The following is a 16,333-nucleotide window of genomic DNA, read 5'->3' on the forward strand; positions in this document are numbered from 1 at the left end:
TGAGCTGAAGTTTGCAGAGGGTAGAGGATGGGAGGCCACCAGGAGAATAGACCCAAAATTTGAGTATTTATATTCCGGTGGACCACACCTAAAGGGGTGGATTTATAAATTGCTGAAGAGGGATGTGATTTCTAGGTTTATTATCCAGCAGTTTCCCTCGACCCCCTCCTTGAATATTTTCAATGGGGTGTCTCTTCATTGTCAAAAGTTACTGGCTGATTTGTACATTAATGAAGGCATGAGTTGTTCACACATCGCTATTTTTTCCAGACATACTGAGCTGCTATATTTGCCTGCAATATTACAGGAAATAAGACATGTCAGGGTGATTCAATAACAAGCAGAGCCGGCTTGACCGGACATCCCAAGATGTCAACAATCGTATCCGCAGGCATTGGAACACCCTCCTGGCAGCAATTGTCTACAGTTCATCAAAGAGACAGATGTAGAGCTGTGCCTTCTGCTGCAAGGACATCTGCAGCTAACATGCAGCATAAAGCTGGCACAGCCAGTGACAGGAATGGTCAGCTGTGACCTCCATTCTGGAGGTACATGACGGGTGGAATGGTCCGAGAGCTCACACCATCATCCATTAATGTCAATAAACAGGATATTGTGGCTAGTGCACCCTACGGCATTCGAGATCCCACCGGTGGCTTTGGGCATCTGCCCATTAAGCACAATTTCTGGGAAGGACATGGGCGGGATGGGTGGAAATCCCATGGTCAGGCTTATCTACATATTGTAGGCAGATCCCTGGACCATTCCAGAGCAAATGGGACATATATCCTACGGTGGGGGTTGGGGATGAATTTTGCGGCAGGACCTTGCCCTGCAATTGTTTGCCACAGAGGAACGGACATTGAGAAAGCGGCTGACTGCACGTCTACCAGGATATGGTTCTGACACAGACCATGTCGTCACTATACAGGCTCTCCAACTGCTTGGCCAGATATTCTTCATGCTGTTAAAAAGCACTGCATTAACTGCTTCATCTGTGAATCTAAGTTACACACCCAGCACTCTGTGGGAAGGAGAGCAGATTGAATTTTCCTGCCAATCCCAACATTTGCTGAGTTTTTTTGACTTGTGTTCTAGCTCACCTCACAATTCAGCATAAATACCTGGCTTGGATTGCCATTTATCCATTCCTGCTAAGAAATAGTAAGGCATTAGGTGGGGTCAGACTAAGAGAGAATACAAGAAGGTCTAAGATATGTTTACAGTGCGTGTGTGTAAATGCAAGAAGCGTGGTAAATAAGGTTGGTGAGCTGCAGGCGCAAATATGATGCTGTGGCAATAACGGAGAACTGGCTCAAAAGAGGGCAGTTTTAAATATTCCTGGATATAAGGGCCTAGAAATTCGGTTGGTTGCGCCAGCGATTAGCGCCTAAAGAGCCCGAGATTTGGGGCGTTACCCAATTTTCAGACGTGCGCAGTGATCCTAGCGCATCCGGCCATATTGAGTAGCCTGTTCGCGCCGGCGCTAAGTCTTTGCGCCTGCTCGCGGGCACAGCCAGATCATGACGTCATTTCATTGTGCAACGCCTTTTTGGCGCCCCGTACCGGAAATTCAGTGGCGCCCCCCTCCGTTTTGCCTGGCGCTATTAGTGACAGTTGGATGGAACGTTACCAGGTCCATCTTGTACTCGGGGGGCGCTCTTTAAAGGGGACAGCACTACTATAAAACCGGCAGCCATTTGGCCTGGCCATTCTGCTCGCTGCTGGAGAGAGTTGCAGACCTTCAGTGGCAAAGACTTGTTGTTATTGAGCCAGAGGAGCCTTGGGACCTTCAGCCCTGTTCAGAGCAGTTGGATCCAGAAAGCTGACTGCGTCTTATTCGTCGGACAGAATAATGGGAGCTGCTTTGGAGGGGCACGTTATCCTTGCTGAACAGCTGGCAGGGGCACAGAGATGGAGGGAGAGAGGGCCAGGATTGGCCAGAAGAAGGAGGGCCAATGGACATCGCCAAATCCGACCATACGCTGCCAGGGTTTTCAGGCAGCAGGTCTCCTACCTTACCATGTCGGAGGAGCAGTGTCTGCGACGCCTGAGATTTGGTAAGGATGTTGTCTCTGAGCTGTGCCACCTGCTTGCTGGGGATCTGCAGCTGCGGATACGGTACAGGACATCTCTGTCGGTGGCCGTGAAAGTGACTGTTGCGCTCAACTTTTACGCCAGCGGATCGTTTCAGGCAGCAGCTGGGGACATTTCTAATATCTCTCAATTTGCGGTGCATTGCTGCATCCGGCAAGTTACAGCTGCCCTCTACAAAAGGAGGCGCGATTTCATCACCTTCCCTCTGATCCTGGAGAAGCAGGGGGAGCGTGCACAGGGTTTCGCGGCTATTGCGTACTTCCCCATGGTGCAGGGGGCCATTGATTGTACACACGTGGCTTTGCGGGCGCCATTGCAGAATCCGGAGGAGTTCCGTAACCGAAAGGGCTTCCACTCCCTTAATGTGCAGCTGGTCTGTGATCACCGGCAGATGATCATGGCGGTGAATGCACAATTCCCTGGCAGCAGCCATGACGCCTTCATCCTGCGGCAGACCTCAGTGGCTGACCTTTTTGAGGGCCCGGATCACCCACGAGACTGGCTTCTGGGCGACAAGGACTATCCTCTCTGCCCATGGCTCATGACCCCGCTCTGTTTGCCCACCACCCCGGCAGAAGAGCTTTACAACAGCAGCCATCAGGCCACCAGCAACATTGTGGAGCACACAATTGGTGTGCTGAAGCAGCGTTTCCGCTGTCTAGACCATTCGGGGGGCGCCCTACAGTACTCGCCGGAGCATGTGGCGCACATCGCTGTTGTCTGCTGCATGCTCCACAACCTGGCCATTCGACGCACCCAGCCAATGCCAGCCGACCCTCAAGGTCCAGCAGAGCAGGCGGACGAGGAGGTGGAGGAGGAGGAGGAGGAGGAGGAGCATGCGGGCGAGGAGGATCAGGAGGAGGAGGAGGAGGAGGAAGATGGGAGGGCTCCAGAAACTGGAAGGGCCGTTCGTCAGAGGCTCATAAGGACTCGGTTCTAGGCCCCTCGGACGGAATGGTGGCTGCGAATCGAACAGCGCCCTCCGGTTTGCTGTAAGCCTATGAAGGCATCGATGATTGTAAATAGTGTACAGCTCGATTGTAAATAAAAAGTGTTCTTTATTTTCAAACAAGTGCTTCCTTCCAGCATGACAACGTAATGGCAACAGAAATCATAACTAACAAACTAACAGGTAACTGTGTGGCAACCCAGCGAAACTAACCAAACCATAACAAACAAACACAACAGGTGTGGACTGCCTTAAAACCGGAAAAAGAGACGTCTTAGCACCTCCCTCTACTGGTGACCCCTTGATGGAGACCGACTCCTCTTACGAGGTCGGCCCCTTCCCTCCCTGCAGCTCCTCCGTAATTGTATCCCAGTGGCTGGGTCAAGGCTGGGGGACGCCTGCTGAGTGTCTGGAGGCGCTGAAGCCCCTGAGGGGCAGCCTGGCCGACCTCTGGGCTTGGAGGCCCCGCAAGCAGGCTGCTCCAACTGGGCATGTCTGCTAGCAGTGTGCCGCGCAGGTGGTGGCAGCTGCTCTGCTGACGTGCCAGAGTTGGCATCAGGACTGGTCACATGCAGAGAGAGGACACCTGCACCGTGGTCGGCCGACACACTGGCACTCTGACGGTGCCGCACCGGATCATCCGCCGCTATCGACTGCTCCACAGATTCATGGCCTGCTGTGGTGCTGCAAGGGCCTGGGGTGATCCTGCCTGATGCAGCTACGGTGGCAGCAGTGAGTGTTCGCGTGGCCTCAATCTGCGTGTGGACGAGGCCAGCAAGTGACTGCATGGCAGCAGTGAGGACCTGCGTGGCAGGTGCCAGTGCTTCGGAGAAGCCATGGACAGTCCTTTCCACTGCTTCAGACAAGGCCGGGACAGTCCTTTCCACTGCCTCGGACAAGCCCTGGACAGACCTTTCCATTGCTGCCCTGAAGCCCTGGACAGACCTTTCCATTGCTGCCCCGAAGCCCTGGACAGTCCTTTCCATTGCTGCCCCAAAGTCCACCACACTCTTTGCCAGAGTGTCGATGGACTCAGGCATCCTCCCCACTGCAGCCATAAGCTCAGTGTGCCTGAGCCGGGCCTGGGCGCTCATTTCCGCAAGGCTACGCACCTCCTCTGCACTCTGTGCAGCAGTCATGGTGGCCTGCCTCGCCCTCCGTGGAGACGGCCCCCGAGCGTCCCTACCCCCGCACGTTGCTGCAGGCCGCTGGTCCCTGCAACTGGCTCCTCATCAGAGCCCCCACCCCTCTCCTCAAGGGAACTACTATCCCCAGTCTCCACATGCGGTGGCTCCCCTGAGGCTGGCACGGATGGTCTGGCTTCCTCCTGGTCGTCGCCTCCGGAGGCACTTCCACTGGCAGCTTGAGGGGCCGGCTCCTGAGCTGGTGATGCAGCATCTGAAAGCAGGGAGGTTGAAGAGTGGCTTTAGTAAAAGGACAGTTTGGCAGCAAGGGATGCAACAGTGTGGCAATGCTATGACATGGATCCACATTGAGAAAGCATGCTGGCGGGGGAAACAACTGAAAGGTGACAGCTGTAATAGTTGAGAAACTTACCATCGCTGTGGACAATGGGGTCGGCAGCTGCAGTGGTGACAGGACCACTCAGACGTCCTCCCACAATCTGGTGGACTCTCTCCTCGAGATCCATCAGAGGCTCCACTTGAGGACGGCCTCGTCCGGTGCGAAGCTGCTCCTTTCGATTCCGCGCCAGCTTGGCCTGCAGGGCAAAGGACGGGAAGTGATGTTACATGATGCCCTGAGTTATCATCTCATGCCCCCATGGTGGAAGAGCCCTTAAATGATGCCCTGAGTGATGTTCTCATGCCCCCCATGGTGGAAGAGCCCTTACATGATGCCCTGAGTCAAATGTGGATGTGTGTGGCCAGAAGGGGCCATGGGTGCTTGCTGACAGATGGCCATTGGGGTATCGCACCCTGTAGCCATAAAGTCAGGTGCTCATGGAGGGATGCATAAGTTTACATTAACTCCACTCACCCTGACGACCCGAGTGAGGTCGTTGAATTTCTTCCGGCACTGGACAGGGCTCCTGGTCGCCATGCTGCTGGAGTTGACCCTCAGCGAAACATCCCTCCAAGCTCGTCGGTAGTCCTTATGATTAGGCCTCCTGCCATTGTCTGGGTAGAGGACATCTCGCCGGCGCTCCACTGCGGACACCAATTCCTCCAGAGACTCAGTGCTGAAGCGCTCTGCTCTCTGCCTCACCCTCTCCATAGGATCCAAGTTTGTTGCGCCAGAGAAGGGCCTGTGCCGATTTGCAGGCCTACAAGGCGCAGAGTGTGGATGCTGGAGCTGCCTGACCCACCCCTTTAAGAGCTGGCCGGCGCCGGGAAGTCTCGTGGTCATCGGTAATTGAGAGCACCTGCGCTGCGCCCGCCTGCCCCGATATTGAGTAGCGCCGGCATGTTAGCGCCTTAGGTACCCCGTGTAACGCCTGATTTCGTGCCTCAATCACCTTTGGGGCGCTGCAACCCAATATCGCACGAGGTGTCGATAAGTTGCGCCTGGCTATAAAATTTGCGCTCAGCCAATTCTAACGCCCCAAGCGGGGCTATACCCAATTTCTAGGCCTGGGTGTTCAGGAAAGATAGGGAAGGAAAGAAAGGAGGTGAGGTGGCAGTATTGTTAAGGAGAATGTTACAGTGCTGGAGAGAGAGGATGTCCTGGAGGGGTCAAGGACAGAATCTATTTGGTTAGAGTTAAGAAATAACAGAGGTGCCATTACACTACTAGGTGTATTCTATAAGCCACAAACTAGTGGGAAAGTTATAGAGGAGCAAATTTGCAGGGAATTTACAGAGAGCTGCAAGAACTATAGAGTAGTGATAATGGGGGACTTCAATTATCCTAAAAAAAAACAACTTGTATTTATATAGCACCTTTAATGTAGTAAAATGTCCCAAGGCGCTGCACAGGAGTATTTTAAGACAAAAAATCTGACACTGACCCCATAAGGATAAATTAGGGCAGGTGACCAAAACTTGGTCAAAGAAGTAGGTTTTAAGGAGCGTCTTAAAGGAGGAAAGAGAGGTAGCGAGGTGGAGAGGTTTAGGCTGGAAAGTCCAGAGCTTAGGGCCCAGCAACAGAAGGCACGGCCACCAAAGCATGAGTGATTATAATCTGGGATCCTCAAGAGGGCAGAATTAGAGGAGCGCAGATATCTCGGGGGTTGTGGGGCTGAAGGAGATTACAGAGATAGGGAGGGGCGAGGCCATGGGGAGATTTGAAAACAAGGGTGAGAATTTTGAAATCAAGGTGCTGCTTACCCGGGAGCCAATGTAGGTCAACAAGCACAGGGGGGATGGGCGAACAGGACTTTGGTGCGAGTTAGGACACAGGCAGCCGAGTTTTGGATGATTTCAAGTTTATGCAGGGTGGGATTTGGGAGACCAGCCAGGTGTGCATTCGAATAGTCAAGTCTAGAGGTAACTGTAGTGTATGTATCTTTAAGGGGAGAACTACTTTTTACAGCTCCTGTATACTGTAGTACTGGCAGTGACCACACCTGTATATAAACCCTGAGTAGGGATCTGTACGTTTAGTTTTAGAGTAACCCTCATCCAGTAAATACCTGTTGATTGTTCCTGCAGTCTCGTGTCTAGTTATTGAAGGACACACAACATCAAAAATACACGGATCTAACAGCCACGGTACTGCAGGCCTTCCTCCCCTTCTTAAAGGGGAGGGGCCTTGCACACCGAGACCCGGGGCCCAGCTGGGCCAACAGGGATCGGAGTGCCGGCAAAGGAGCCCGGCACTCAAGAGAAGTGCCAGGCTCACGGAGCGCAGCCGGCACTCCGCGGGGGGGCTGCTCAGGAGGCCGAGGACTGCAACGGGGGCAGGTACTGGCAGGCGGCCAGCCACAAAAATGGCCGCCCGGCACCTCGCCTTTAATTAGCACCGCTCCGGCCGCAGGTAGGCCCCCCTGACCCCGTCGGACATAGCATCCGGCAGTAGGTCAGGGGGCGCTACCGAAGATTGCGGCTGGGGCGCAAGCGGGTCGTGCACACGGCGATGACGTTATCACTGGCGGCGCAGCGCTGCAGGACGCAAACGTTACCGCTGCTGCTAACCTCCCGCTGAATTTCGCGGGAGGCGTTGGCAGTGCCTCGCCTGGGCGCGAGTTGCTTTAGGCGCTAACGGGAGGCGCAAAGCAACCGAATTTTTAGGCCTTGGACTTGGGTGTACGGGGCACAATTTCAAAATTTGCAGATGACACAAAACTTGGAAGTATGGTGAACACTGAGGTGGATAGTGATAGACTTCAGGAAGAGCGGCTGCTGAAATTCGCAGACATGTGGCAAATGAAATTTAACGCAGAAAAGTGTGAAGTGATACATTTTGGAAGGAAGAACGAGGAGAGGCAATATAAACTAAAGGGCACAATCCTAAAGTGGGTGCATGAACAGAGAGACCTGGGGGTATATGTGCACAAATCGTTGAAGGTGGCAGGGCAGGTTGAGAAAGCAGTTAAAAAAGCGTACGACATCCTGGGCTTCATAAATAGAGGCACAGAGTACAAAAGCAAGGAAGTTATGATGAACCTTTAAAAAACACTGGTTCGGCCTCAACTGGAGCATTGTGTCCACTTCTGGGCACCGCACTTTAGGAAGGATGTGAAGGCCTTAGAGAGGGTGCAGAAAAGATTTATGACAATGATTCCAGGGATGAGGGATTTCAGTTAAGTGGATAGGCTAGAGAAGCTGGGGTTGTTCTCCTTAGAGCAGAGAAGGTTGAGAGGAGATTTGATAGAGGTGTTCAAAATCATGAGGGGTCTATGTTGTGTATGTGCCTTTAAGAGAAGAACTGATTCTATACTGCAGTACCAGCAGTGACCACCCCTGTATATAAAGCCATAGCAGGCTTCTGTATTTCAGTCTTAAGTTCCAGCATTTCTGGCTGTGCAGCTGCCTCAGTCAGCAGGAGGAGAAGGAGCAGCCAAACCAGGAGAGTGGAAAGTGGTGGTCTCCTGACCAGGAAGAGGAGGATATCGATAGACCACCACCACCTCCACCTCCACCTCCATCTCCACCATCATCACAGCAACTGAGGTGCCTGGAGAGAGAGGACAGAGGAGGAGAAGGAGAAGGGAGGCCAGCAACAACACCAACCAGGGGAGAGGCCTTTCCATTACTGCCTCCCCAAATTGGCCTCCACTTCAGGAGAGGGAGAGCGGGGAGAGAAACAATCAACAACCACCAACTGTTTGGAAGGAGGGAAGAACAACATCATCTTTCAGGTGGGTGTTATTTGGTGCACTCTCCCAAATACTTTGTATTTTACGTGGGGGGAGAAAAGAAGAAACAAGGCCGGATCATCAAGGGGTGTCTGTGTGTGTGTGTGGCTCTTGTTAAAAACTAGGCCACACACACCACTAATAAGCACCCCTTCAATTGCCTGACCTGGGACAGCTGGAGCTGCCTAGGTGAAGTCCAATTACATCGTTAAGACCTGGTGTGGGACTGAGCCTGGGGCATCTCCAGCTTTCCCAGGTGAAGACATCTTCTCCCCCTGCCAGAAGACCACCTTCAAAGACTTTAAATTCCAATCGGAGAGTGCACCCCTGCCAACACCCACCCACCCACCATCCTGAGTGGCAACCCTGCCCTTGCAGCCTCCCTCCTTCCCACCCCCCCTCTCTCTCTCTCTTTGTCTCTCTCTGCCTATTTCTCTGAGGCACCTCAATTTCATCTCTTTTTATTAATTGCCTATTGAGCAGAGGGGTGAAGGCCCCTCTCCCAATTTCAATCAATAAGGGGAGAGGTGTGTCTTCATTTTAAACAGCTCCCTCTGCTCAATGGAGGACCAAAAAATACCTGAGGCCATTAACACCTTCAGGCCTGTGACCCCATAATGGCGACTGCATCTTCGCCGGTGGTGGGGCCAGCCAGGACTTATGTGGGTGTGGCAGCCACAGCCACAGCTGCTCCCACTGCTTCTGCTGCCCCGTCACCTTTTAAACTTATGACAAAAAAGCTTGGGGTGAAGAGCTACACTCACCCCACTATGACCATTGAGGCCTACGTTAAAGCCATGGCTGGGGTTGTCGGCCCCTCAGCCATCGTCGCGGCCTCAAAAATGTACGGGAAGGCTGTGTTCTTCCTGGGGTCGGAGCGGGCGGTGTTCCTGGCCGTCGCCAAGGGGCTCATTGTGGGCGGGACCTTCCTGCCGGTGGATCCTCTCGAGGCCACCGCGCAGAGGATCGTCATCTCGAACATCCCGTCCTATGTTCCTGGTGAGCTCCTCCTCCCCCATTTATGCCAACTTGGGGAGGTGAGGTCGGGGATTACGCCCATCCCGCTCGGCTTCCGGGAAGCCAGCCTTCGCCACATCTTCTCCTTCCGGCGTCAGCTGTTTATCCAGCTGGCGCGGGAGGAGGACACCGACGGGGGGACCGCCTATCGCGTCTTCTGGACGTCGGATGGTGTGCGGTGCCACGCCTGCAAGGAGGTGGGGCACATCCGGAAAAACTGCCCCGCCTCCAAGGCCGCCGGATCATCTCGTGCGGCCGAGGCTGGCGCCACCGACGCTCCTCCCCCTGGATCTGCCCGCGCGTCGGGAACGTCTGATGCACGGTCGACGTCGGGGCCACCAAGGCCTCCGGCGGGGGGGAGGGAGCGCGTCCGGCCGGAAAGAAGGCACGGCGGAAAAATAAACACCTTAGGGTGGGTCCCTCCGTGGATGGCCAGCCCTTGCCCCTTGCGCCCCTTACACCCGCGCTCCTCGCGGAGTTAATCGGGGCAGACGCGAGTGGGAGGGGCCTCGTGCCCGAGCCTGTGGCCGCAACTGCCGCAACGGTAACGCCAATACCTGCGGCCGGGCTCGGGCCCGAGGAACCCGACAAACCTGCTCCGCTGGAGGGAGCAGAGGAGGAGGCCTCTGCAGACATGGAGGTCTCCCTCGCTCCCTCCGTGCTAAAAAGAAGGCGCGACCCCCTGGAAGAGGAGGAGGACCGGGAGGAGGAAGGTCCCTCCGAGCAGGGGCAGTCGTCGCCGGCCACGGGTACTGCACCCCCCGCCCCCCCCCGCTGTCGTCATCACCAGCGATCGGCAGGGGTCGCCTGTCCCTCGGGAGGCTGAGGCAGATGTGTCTGTCCGGCATGTGACTCCTGGGGATGGGGATGAGACCCTGCCCGTGGGGGGGGTCGCGGAACAACCCGCGGCTATTGACATTTTATCGGTGCCGTTACCCCTCGCCGGGTCGGGCGGCCTGGGGTCAGGGACAGGCGAGCTCGAGGAAAATGCGACCCGGACATCTCCCAGGGGCTGCTCGTCCCAGTAGAGGTTTTAATTGAAAACACCCCATCCGCTGGGTCGGAGGTTGGTGGCGGGGAGGAGGATGGCCCCCTAGCTGCGTCTCTGGTGCCGGACGTACTGGAGGAGCTGGGAATTGTTCTCTCCCCGGTTTCTCTGATCGTTCCGGCGTCTGAGGCGGGGGGGGGACTCCGAACCGCCGCCGACTTCTGGCCCGGCGCCCCTAGAGGAGCCCAGGGAGGAATCCTCTGCCGCCGATCCTGGGGGTGGGATCCGGGCGGAGGCGGGGCCGGCTGGTGCGGCCGAGCCGTTCGCTGCGCACTGCGCGACGGACGGGTCGGCCACTGGTGACGACCCCCTGGAGGAGGATGGGGACTCGGTGATGGGCACGGAGGACGATTTGGACTCCACCGTTCACGAGGTGCTGGATGACCTTGTGCCCCTCGCCGAGTCTCTCCTCATTCCCGTAAGGGAACTCCGGGACTTTATGGCCACGTGCCGGGGTCGGCAAAATAAGATCCGGCTGGCCCTCGACAGGTGGTCGGAGCTGGCGCTGCTCATCGTGTCCGTCCGCGCCGCCGTTAAAATCATGGGCGTGGACGAGGGCGTGGACCCGCTCGAGCTGCGTCGGCTCAGAACGTTTCTCACTGGGCTGCTGAGGAAGTGGCGGCTGACCAGCGGCTGCACTCCCTGCCCCTGTTAGGTGTAGGTAGAGGTTGCACTATGCTTCTGACATGAAGATAACCATAGCCAGCCTCAACATCAACGGCAGCAGGGAGGCGCGCCGCAGATTCAACAACTTCTCGGTCCTTCGGGACGGGAAGTAGGCGGTGTGTTTCCTGCAAGAAACCCACACCGTTCCGGGAGACGAAGCCACATGGCTCCTGGAGTGGCAAGGAGGGGTCAGCATGAGTCACCTCTCCAACAATTCTAGCGGGGTGGCTATCTTGCTGGCCCCGCATTTTCAGCCGGAGATCTTGGGGGTCAAGGAGCACGTGCCGGGCCGCTTGCTCCAGGTCACTGTTTGCCTGGGGGGCGTGCCGCTCCATCTAGTGAACGTGTACGCCCCTCAGACCGGCGCGCAGCAAGTGCGCTTCTTCGAAGAAGTGTCCGCTCTTTTGGGCTCCGTCGATGCGGGCGAGTGCGTCATCCTCGGGGGGGATTTTAACTGCACCCTCGAGGTGAGGGACCGTTCGGGTCCCCCGCGAAGCCCAGCGGCGATGGAGAAGTTGAGGGATCTGGTCAGGTCCTTCGACTTGGTGGACGTCTGGCGAAATCTCCACCCCGGCTCCAGTGCCTTCACTAGCGTGAGGTCTGGGGGAGGAAGGTCCAGAATCGACTACCTCTACATTTCCCGGGCGTACGTCTCCTGCGTTCCGGCGGCTTCCATGCGGCTGGTGCCGTGCACGGACCACCACGTGGTGTGGGCGGAGCTCACTCCGCTGCGCGCGCGGGGGGGGTCCGCATACTGGCATTTTAACAACCTGCTGCTGGAGGACGCGCGGTTCCGGGATTCGTTTCGTCGGTTCTGGGCCGACCGGAGAAGGAAGCGGCAGGGCTTCCCCTCCTTGAGGCTATGGTGGGACGTGGGCAAGGCTCACATCTCTTCTGTCAGGAGTACGCGAAGGGGTCGACCAAGAGGCGGGAGGCCCGGGTCGGGCGGCTGGAGAAGGAGATGCTCAACCTGGAGTCCCGTCTCGGTCAGGCCGTCGAGGACCCGGCCCTGCAGAAGGTGTACGAAGAGAAGAAGGGCGCGCTGAAGGAACTGCAGCTCGTCGGGTCCCGAGGCGCGTACGTGAGGTCGCAGATCCAGCTCCTGCGGGACCTGGACCGCGGCTCCCCCTTCTTCTACTCGCTGGAAAAAAGACGGGGGTTCCGTAAGCAGCTCTTGGGGCTGCTGGCCGACGACGGATCACTGGTCTCGGATCCGGAGGGAATCAGCGCGGAGACCCGCGCCTATCACGGGGCTCTGTTCTCTCCGGATCTGTCCAGCGAGGATGCGGCAAGAGTTTTGTGGGAGGACTTGCCGAAGGTCAGCCCGGAGGGCACTGAAAAATTGGACGCTCCGCTAAGCCTGGCGGAGCTGACCGGCGCCCTCCGCCAGCTCTCTAGGGGAAAGTCCCCGGGGCTGGACGGGCTGACCGTGGAGTTCCACAGGGCGTTCTGGGACGTCTTGGGGGGCGACTACGCGCGGGTCCTGGGGGAAAGTTTGGCGACCGGGGAGATGCCCCTCTCTTGGCGCAGGGCGGTCATTGTCCTGCTGCCTAAGAAGGGCGATCTCCGCCTCCTTAAGAACTGGCGCCCGGTCTCCCTCCTCAGCACGGACTATAAAATCTTTGCCAGGGCCATGTCTGCTCGCCTTGGCACCGTGCTGGCCCACATGATCCACCCCGACCAGTCCTACATGGTCCCGGGCCGGACCATCCACGATAACATCCATCTGGTCCGGGACCTGGTCCACCACTCCCAGAGAGCTGGTCTGTCGGTCGCCTTCCTTTCCCTGGATCAGGAGAAGGCGTTCGACAGGGTGGACCACGAGTATCTCTTCGGGACTCTGCGCGCATTCGGGCTCGGGACGCATTTCGTCGCCCAGATCCGACTTCTGTACACCGCCGCGGAGTGTCTGATTAAAGTTAACGGGTCCTTGACGGCGCCCCTTCGCTTCGGGAGGGGGGTGCGTCAGGGATGCCCCATGTCCGGTCAGTTATACGCCATTTGCGTGGAGCCTTTCCTGCACCTCTTGCGGAAGAGGTTGACGGGACTGGCTCTGCAAGGGCCGGGCGTGGAGGTGGTCCTCTCAGCTTACGCCGATGACGTGCTCCTCACGGTCACGGATCCCGCTGACTTGCGGAGGATGCGGGAATGCCAGCAGATTTACTCGGACGCATCCTCCGCCAAGATCAACTGGGAGAAATGTTCCGGACTCCTGTTGGGTCAGTGGCGGGTGGACTCCCTGCCGGAGGAGTTCAGGCCTTTCGCCTGGAGCACCACGCAACTCCTCTATTTGGGAGTCTACCTTAGCCCTGCCGAGGACGCCTGGCCGGAGAACTGGCAAGAGCTGGAGGCCAAAGTCACCGCTCACCTAGGACGCTGGACAGGACTGCTCCAAGTGTTGTCCTACAGGGGTCGAGCGCTGGTCATAAACCAGCTGGTGGCCGCCATGTTGTGGTACCGGTTGGTCACTTTGATCCCTCCCCCTGCGTTTGTCACCAAGATGCAGAAGAAGCTCATCGACTTCTTCTGGGACAAAAGGAAGCACTGGGTCTCTGCCGTGGTTCTGTGTCTCCTGCTTAGGGAGGGCGGTCAGGCGCTGGTGTGCCTTCGCACCCAGGCTGCGACTTTCCGTCTTCAGACGCTGCAGAGATACCTGTACGTCGAGAATCCTCCGAGATGGTGTGCGCTGGCGACGTTTTTCTTCCGCCAGCTGCACGACCTCAATTACGACACGCAGCTCCTGTTCGCGAAAGTGGGTGGCAGGCGTGCCGGCCTGCGGGAGCTGCCTGTCTTCTACCAGGAACTGCTATGGGTTTGGAACTACGTCGCTTCCAGGCAGAGATCTCCCCCGTCAGGAGCGGCGGCTCTCCTTCGGGAGCCGCTGCTCAGGAATCCGCACCTCCACGAACGCGGGTTCGGGCGGCTGGCGGAGGGCAGGGCTGTGCTTGGTAAGGTGACCAGAGTCGGGGACCTGCTCGATGGCGGAGGAGCGGGCTGGATGGCGCCGGAGGAGCTGGCGCGATGCCTGTCCTGGGCCAACGTCCGGCTCGCGGTCGAAGCCATCGAATCGGTGAAAGCGGCACTGGGCCTCGACTCCACTAGGTGTATCGAGGCGGCTCAAGCACGTGGGGCGATCCCATCCGAGCTTACCCCCGTTCGGACGGAATTCCTCATCGGCACCCGGCCCCGAAACTCCCCTCGGGAACCGGCGCCTCACAACTTGAGCCGTCTCGAGGAAATACACTCCGTGCCTTTTCATTCCGCACGGAGGGGTTTCCTGTACGGGCTGCTCCTGCACACTCTCCACTTTGCCATCTTCATCTACCATCCGGACACGCCTTGGCGTGGCGTCTTGCCGACTGGCGGTGGCGGAGGTCCCCAATGGAGGGCTCTCTACGCAGGAGTCCTCCCTTGTTCCATCGGGGATTTGGCCTGGAGGGTGTTGCACGGAGCAGTCCCGTGCAATAAGGTTTTAAGTAGGTTCACGGACTCCCAGGCCGCCTGCATTTTTTGAAAGAGCTGTCCAATTTAGTCCCAAACCCCAGCTTTATCCCCAGAACTCTGCAAACTAGTCCTCTTCAAGTACATGTCCAATTACCGTTTGAAAGTTCCTGTGGAACCTGATTCCAGCATCCTTTCAGATGGTGCGTTCCAGATCTTAACAACCCTCTGTGTGAAAACAATTCTCTTCATTTCCCTCTAGTTCTTTTAGCAACTATTTTAAATCTGTGACCTTTGGTTACCGACCTGGAGGAGTCCGTGTTTCACGTTTATATGGAGTGTGAGAGGTTGCAGCCCCTCTTTCACTACTTGAAGGGGCTGCTCCTCGATTTTTGGTTGCACTTCAGTCCCACGCTCTTGATCTACGGTCACCCGGTGCGGAGGGGAGCGGACAGGTTGGAGGACCTCCTTGTGTGCCTGCTCCTGGGCCTGGCTAAAAGAGCCATCAATTGGTCCAGGCAGCGGGCGGTCGAGGGGGTCGTCCAGCAGGATTGCCTGCCTCTCTTCCGCGGCCATGTTCGCGCCCGGGTGGCCCTGGAAATGGAGCATGCGGTGTCCGCCGGCGCGCTTGAGTATTTCCACGACCGGTGGGCGCCGCGGGGACTGGAGTGCATTATCAACCCGGAAAACCAAATTTTAATTTGATTTGTTAAGTTTTAGTTGAACTTTTGTTTATTTACAGTCCAATTGGGTTTTTTTTTGGTCCAAACAAAAGAGTACCCTCTGTTCAAGTAAATACCTGTTTTATTGTTCTCCTGCAGTCTGAGTATTATTGATCCTCGGACACTACACTGGCGACGGGCAGGTTTGAACTCACCTGCAGTACTGCATCACCTCACGGGGATCTTTTCCCTGAAGAGAAGCTTCTTGGAGGTCGAAGTGAGAACAGCGGGCGTCGACCGCGGGCAACCGCCCAGGGATCCATCGGAGAGTTGCAGGGGAGGCTGTGGAGAGCTGGGCCTGGCTCCCCAGTCGAGGGTTTCAAGCAAGTCGTGCTGGTAGCAGGTAGTGCGCTGACCCTTCCGGACTGCGGCGGGCTCGGGCTCGATCGAGCGGCTCTGCAAAGGGGCCATGCAGCGTTGTCGGGAGGAAGAGAGAGAGAGAGGGTGGAGCGCACAGGGCACGGTCGGTGCTCAAGAACAGGGCAGCGTGGAGAGGATAGAACGCGGGGAAGGAAAAATGATACGCGCCGAAGCCGCGGGTCGCTGCCATTATCCTGTAGAACGCTAGGAGCAGCATGGCAGCAAGGGGAAGAAGGAAAAGCGCGGGAGGTGCCATTTTATTACATTGGGGAAGAAGGAAAAGCGCGGGAGGCGCCATTTTATTCCATTGGGGAAGAAGAAAAAGCGCGGGAGGCGCCATTTTAAATCACTCAAGATGCCGAAGTGTGGCAGTATCACTGCTTTCAACAACGAGGTAGAAGACTGGACCACGTATGTGGAAAGAATTGAAGTGTACTGCAAGGCAAATGAGGTGGCCGATGTAAAGAAGGCGTCGGTATTATTAAATTTGATGGGCACGAGAACGTACGGCCTATTGCGGAATTTAATTACCCCAGCTAAACCAATGGAGAAATGTTTTGAAGAGATTGTTAATATCTTACAGGAACACCTAAACCCTACACCGCTGCTGATAGCAGAAAGATTCAAGTTCCATAAAAGAAACCAGCACAAAGATGAGAGCAATGCTGACTATCTTACGGAACTACGCAAGTTATCGAAGCACTGCCTGTTCAGAGCAGGACTGGCAGACACCTTGCGGGATAAGTTTGTCTGCGGGCTCCAGAGTGAAGGAACCC

General features: G+C 56.5%; 1 protein-coding gene across 1 annotated transcript in view; it reads left to right on the forward strand.

Moving 5' to 3' along the window:
* LOC147105071 (polymeric immunoglobulin receptor-like) overlaps positions 1-16,333 on the forward strand; it is a 74,241-nt gene that overhangs the window by 38,134 nt on the left and 19,774 nt on the right. Inside the window, exon 6 of the mRNA XM_086011780.1 lies at positions 392-548. Coding sequence (XP_085867906.1) covers positions 392-548 — 157 coding nt within the window. The remainder of the gene's footprint in view (positions 1-391; positions 549-16,333) is intronic.

The sequence above is a fragment of the Somniosus microcephalus genome, chromosome 18, assembly GCF_052327205.1.
Source record: "Somniosus microcephalus isolate GS21.2 chromosome 18, FLI_Smic_1.0, whole genome shotgun sequence".
Taxonomy (NCBI): Eukaryota; Metazoa; Chordata; class Chondrichthyes; order Squaliformes; family Somniosidae; genus Somniosus; species Somniosus microcephalus.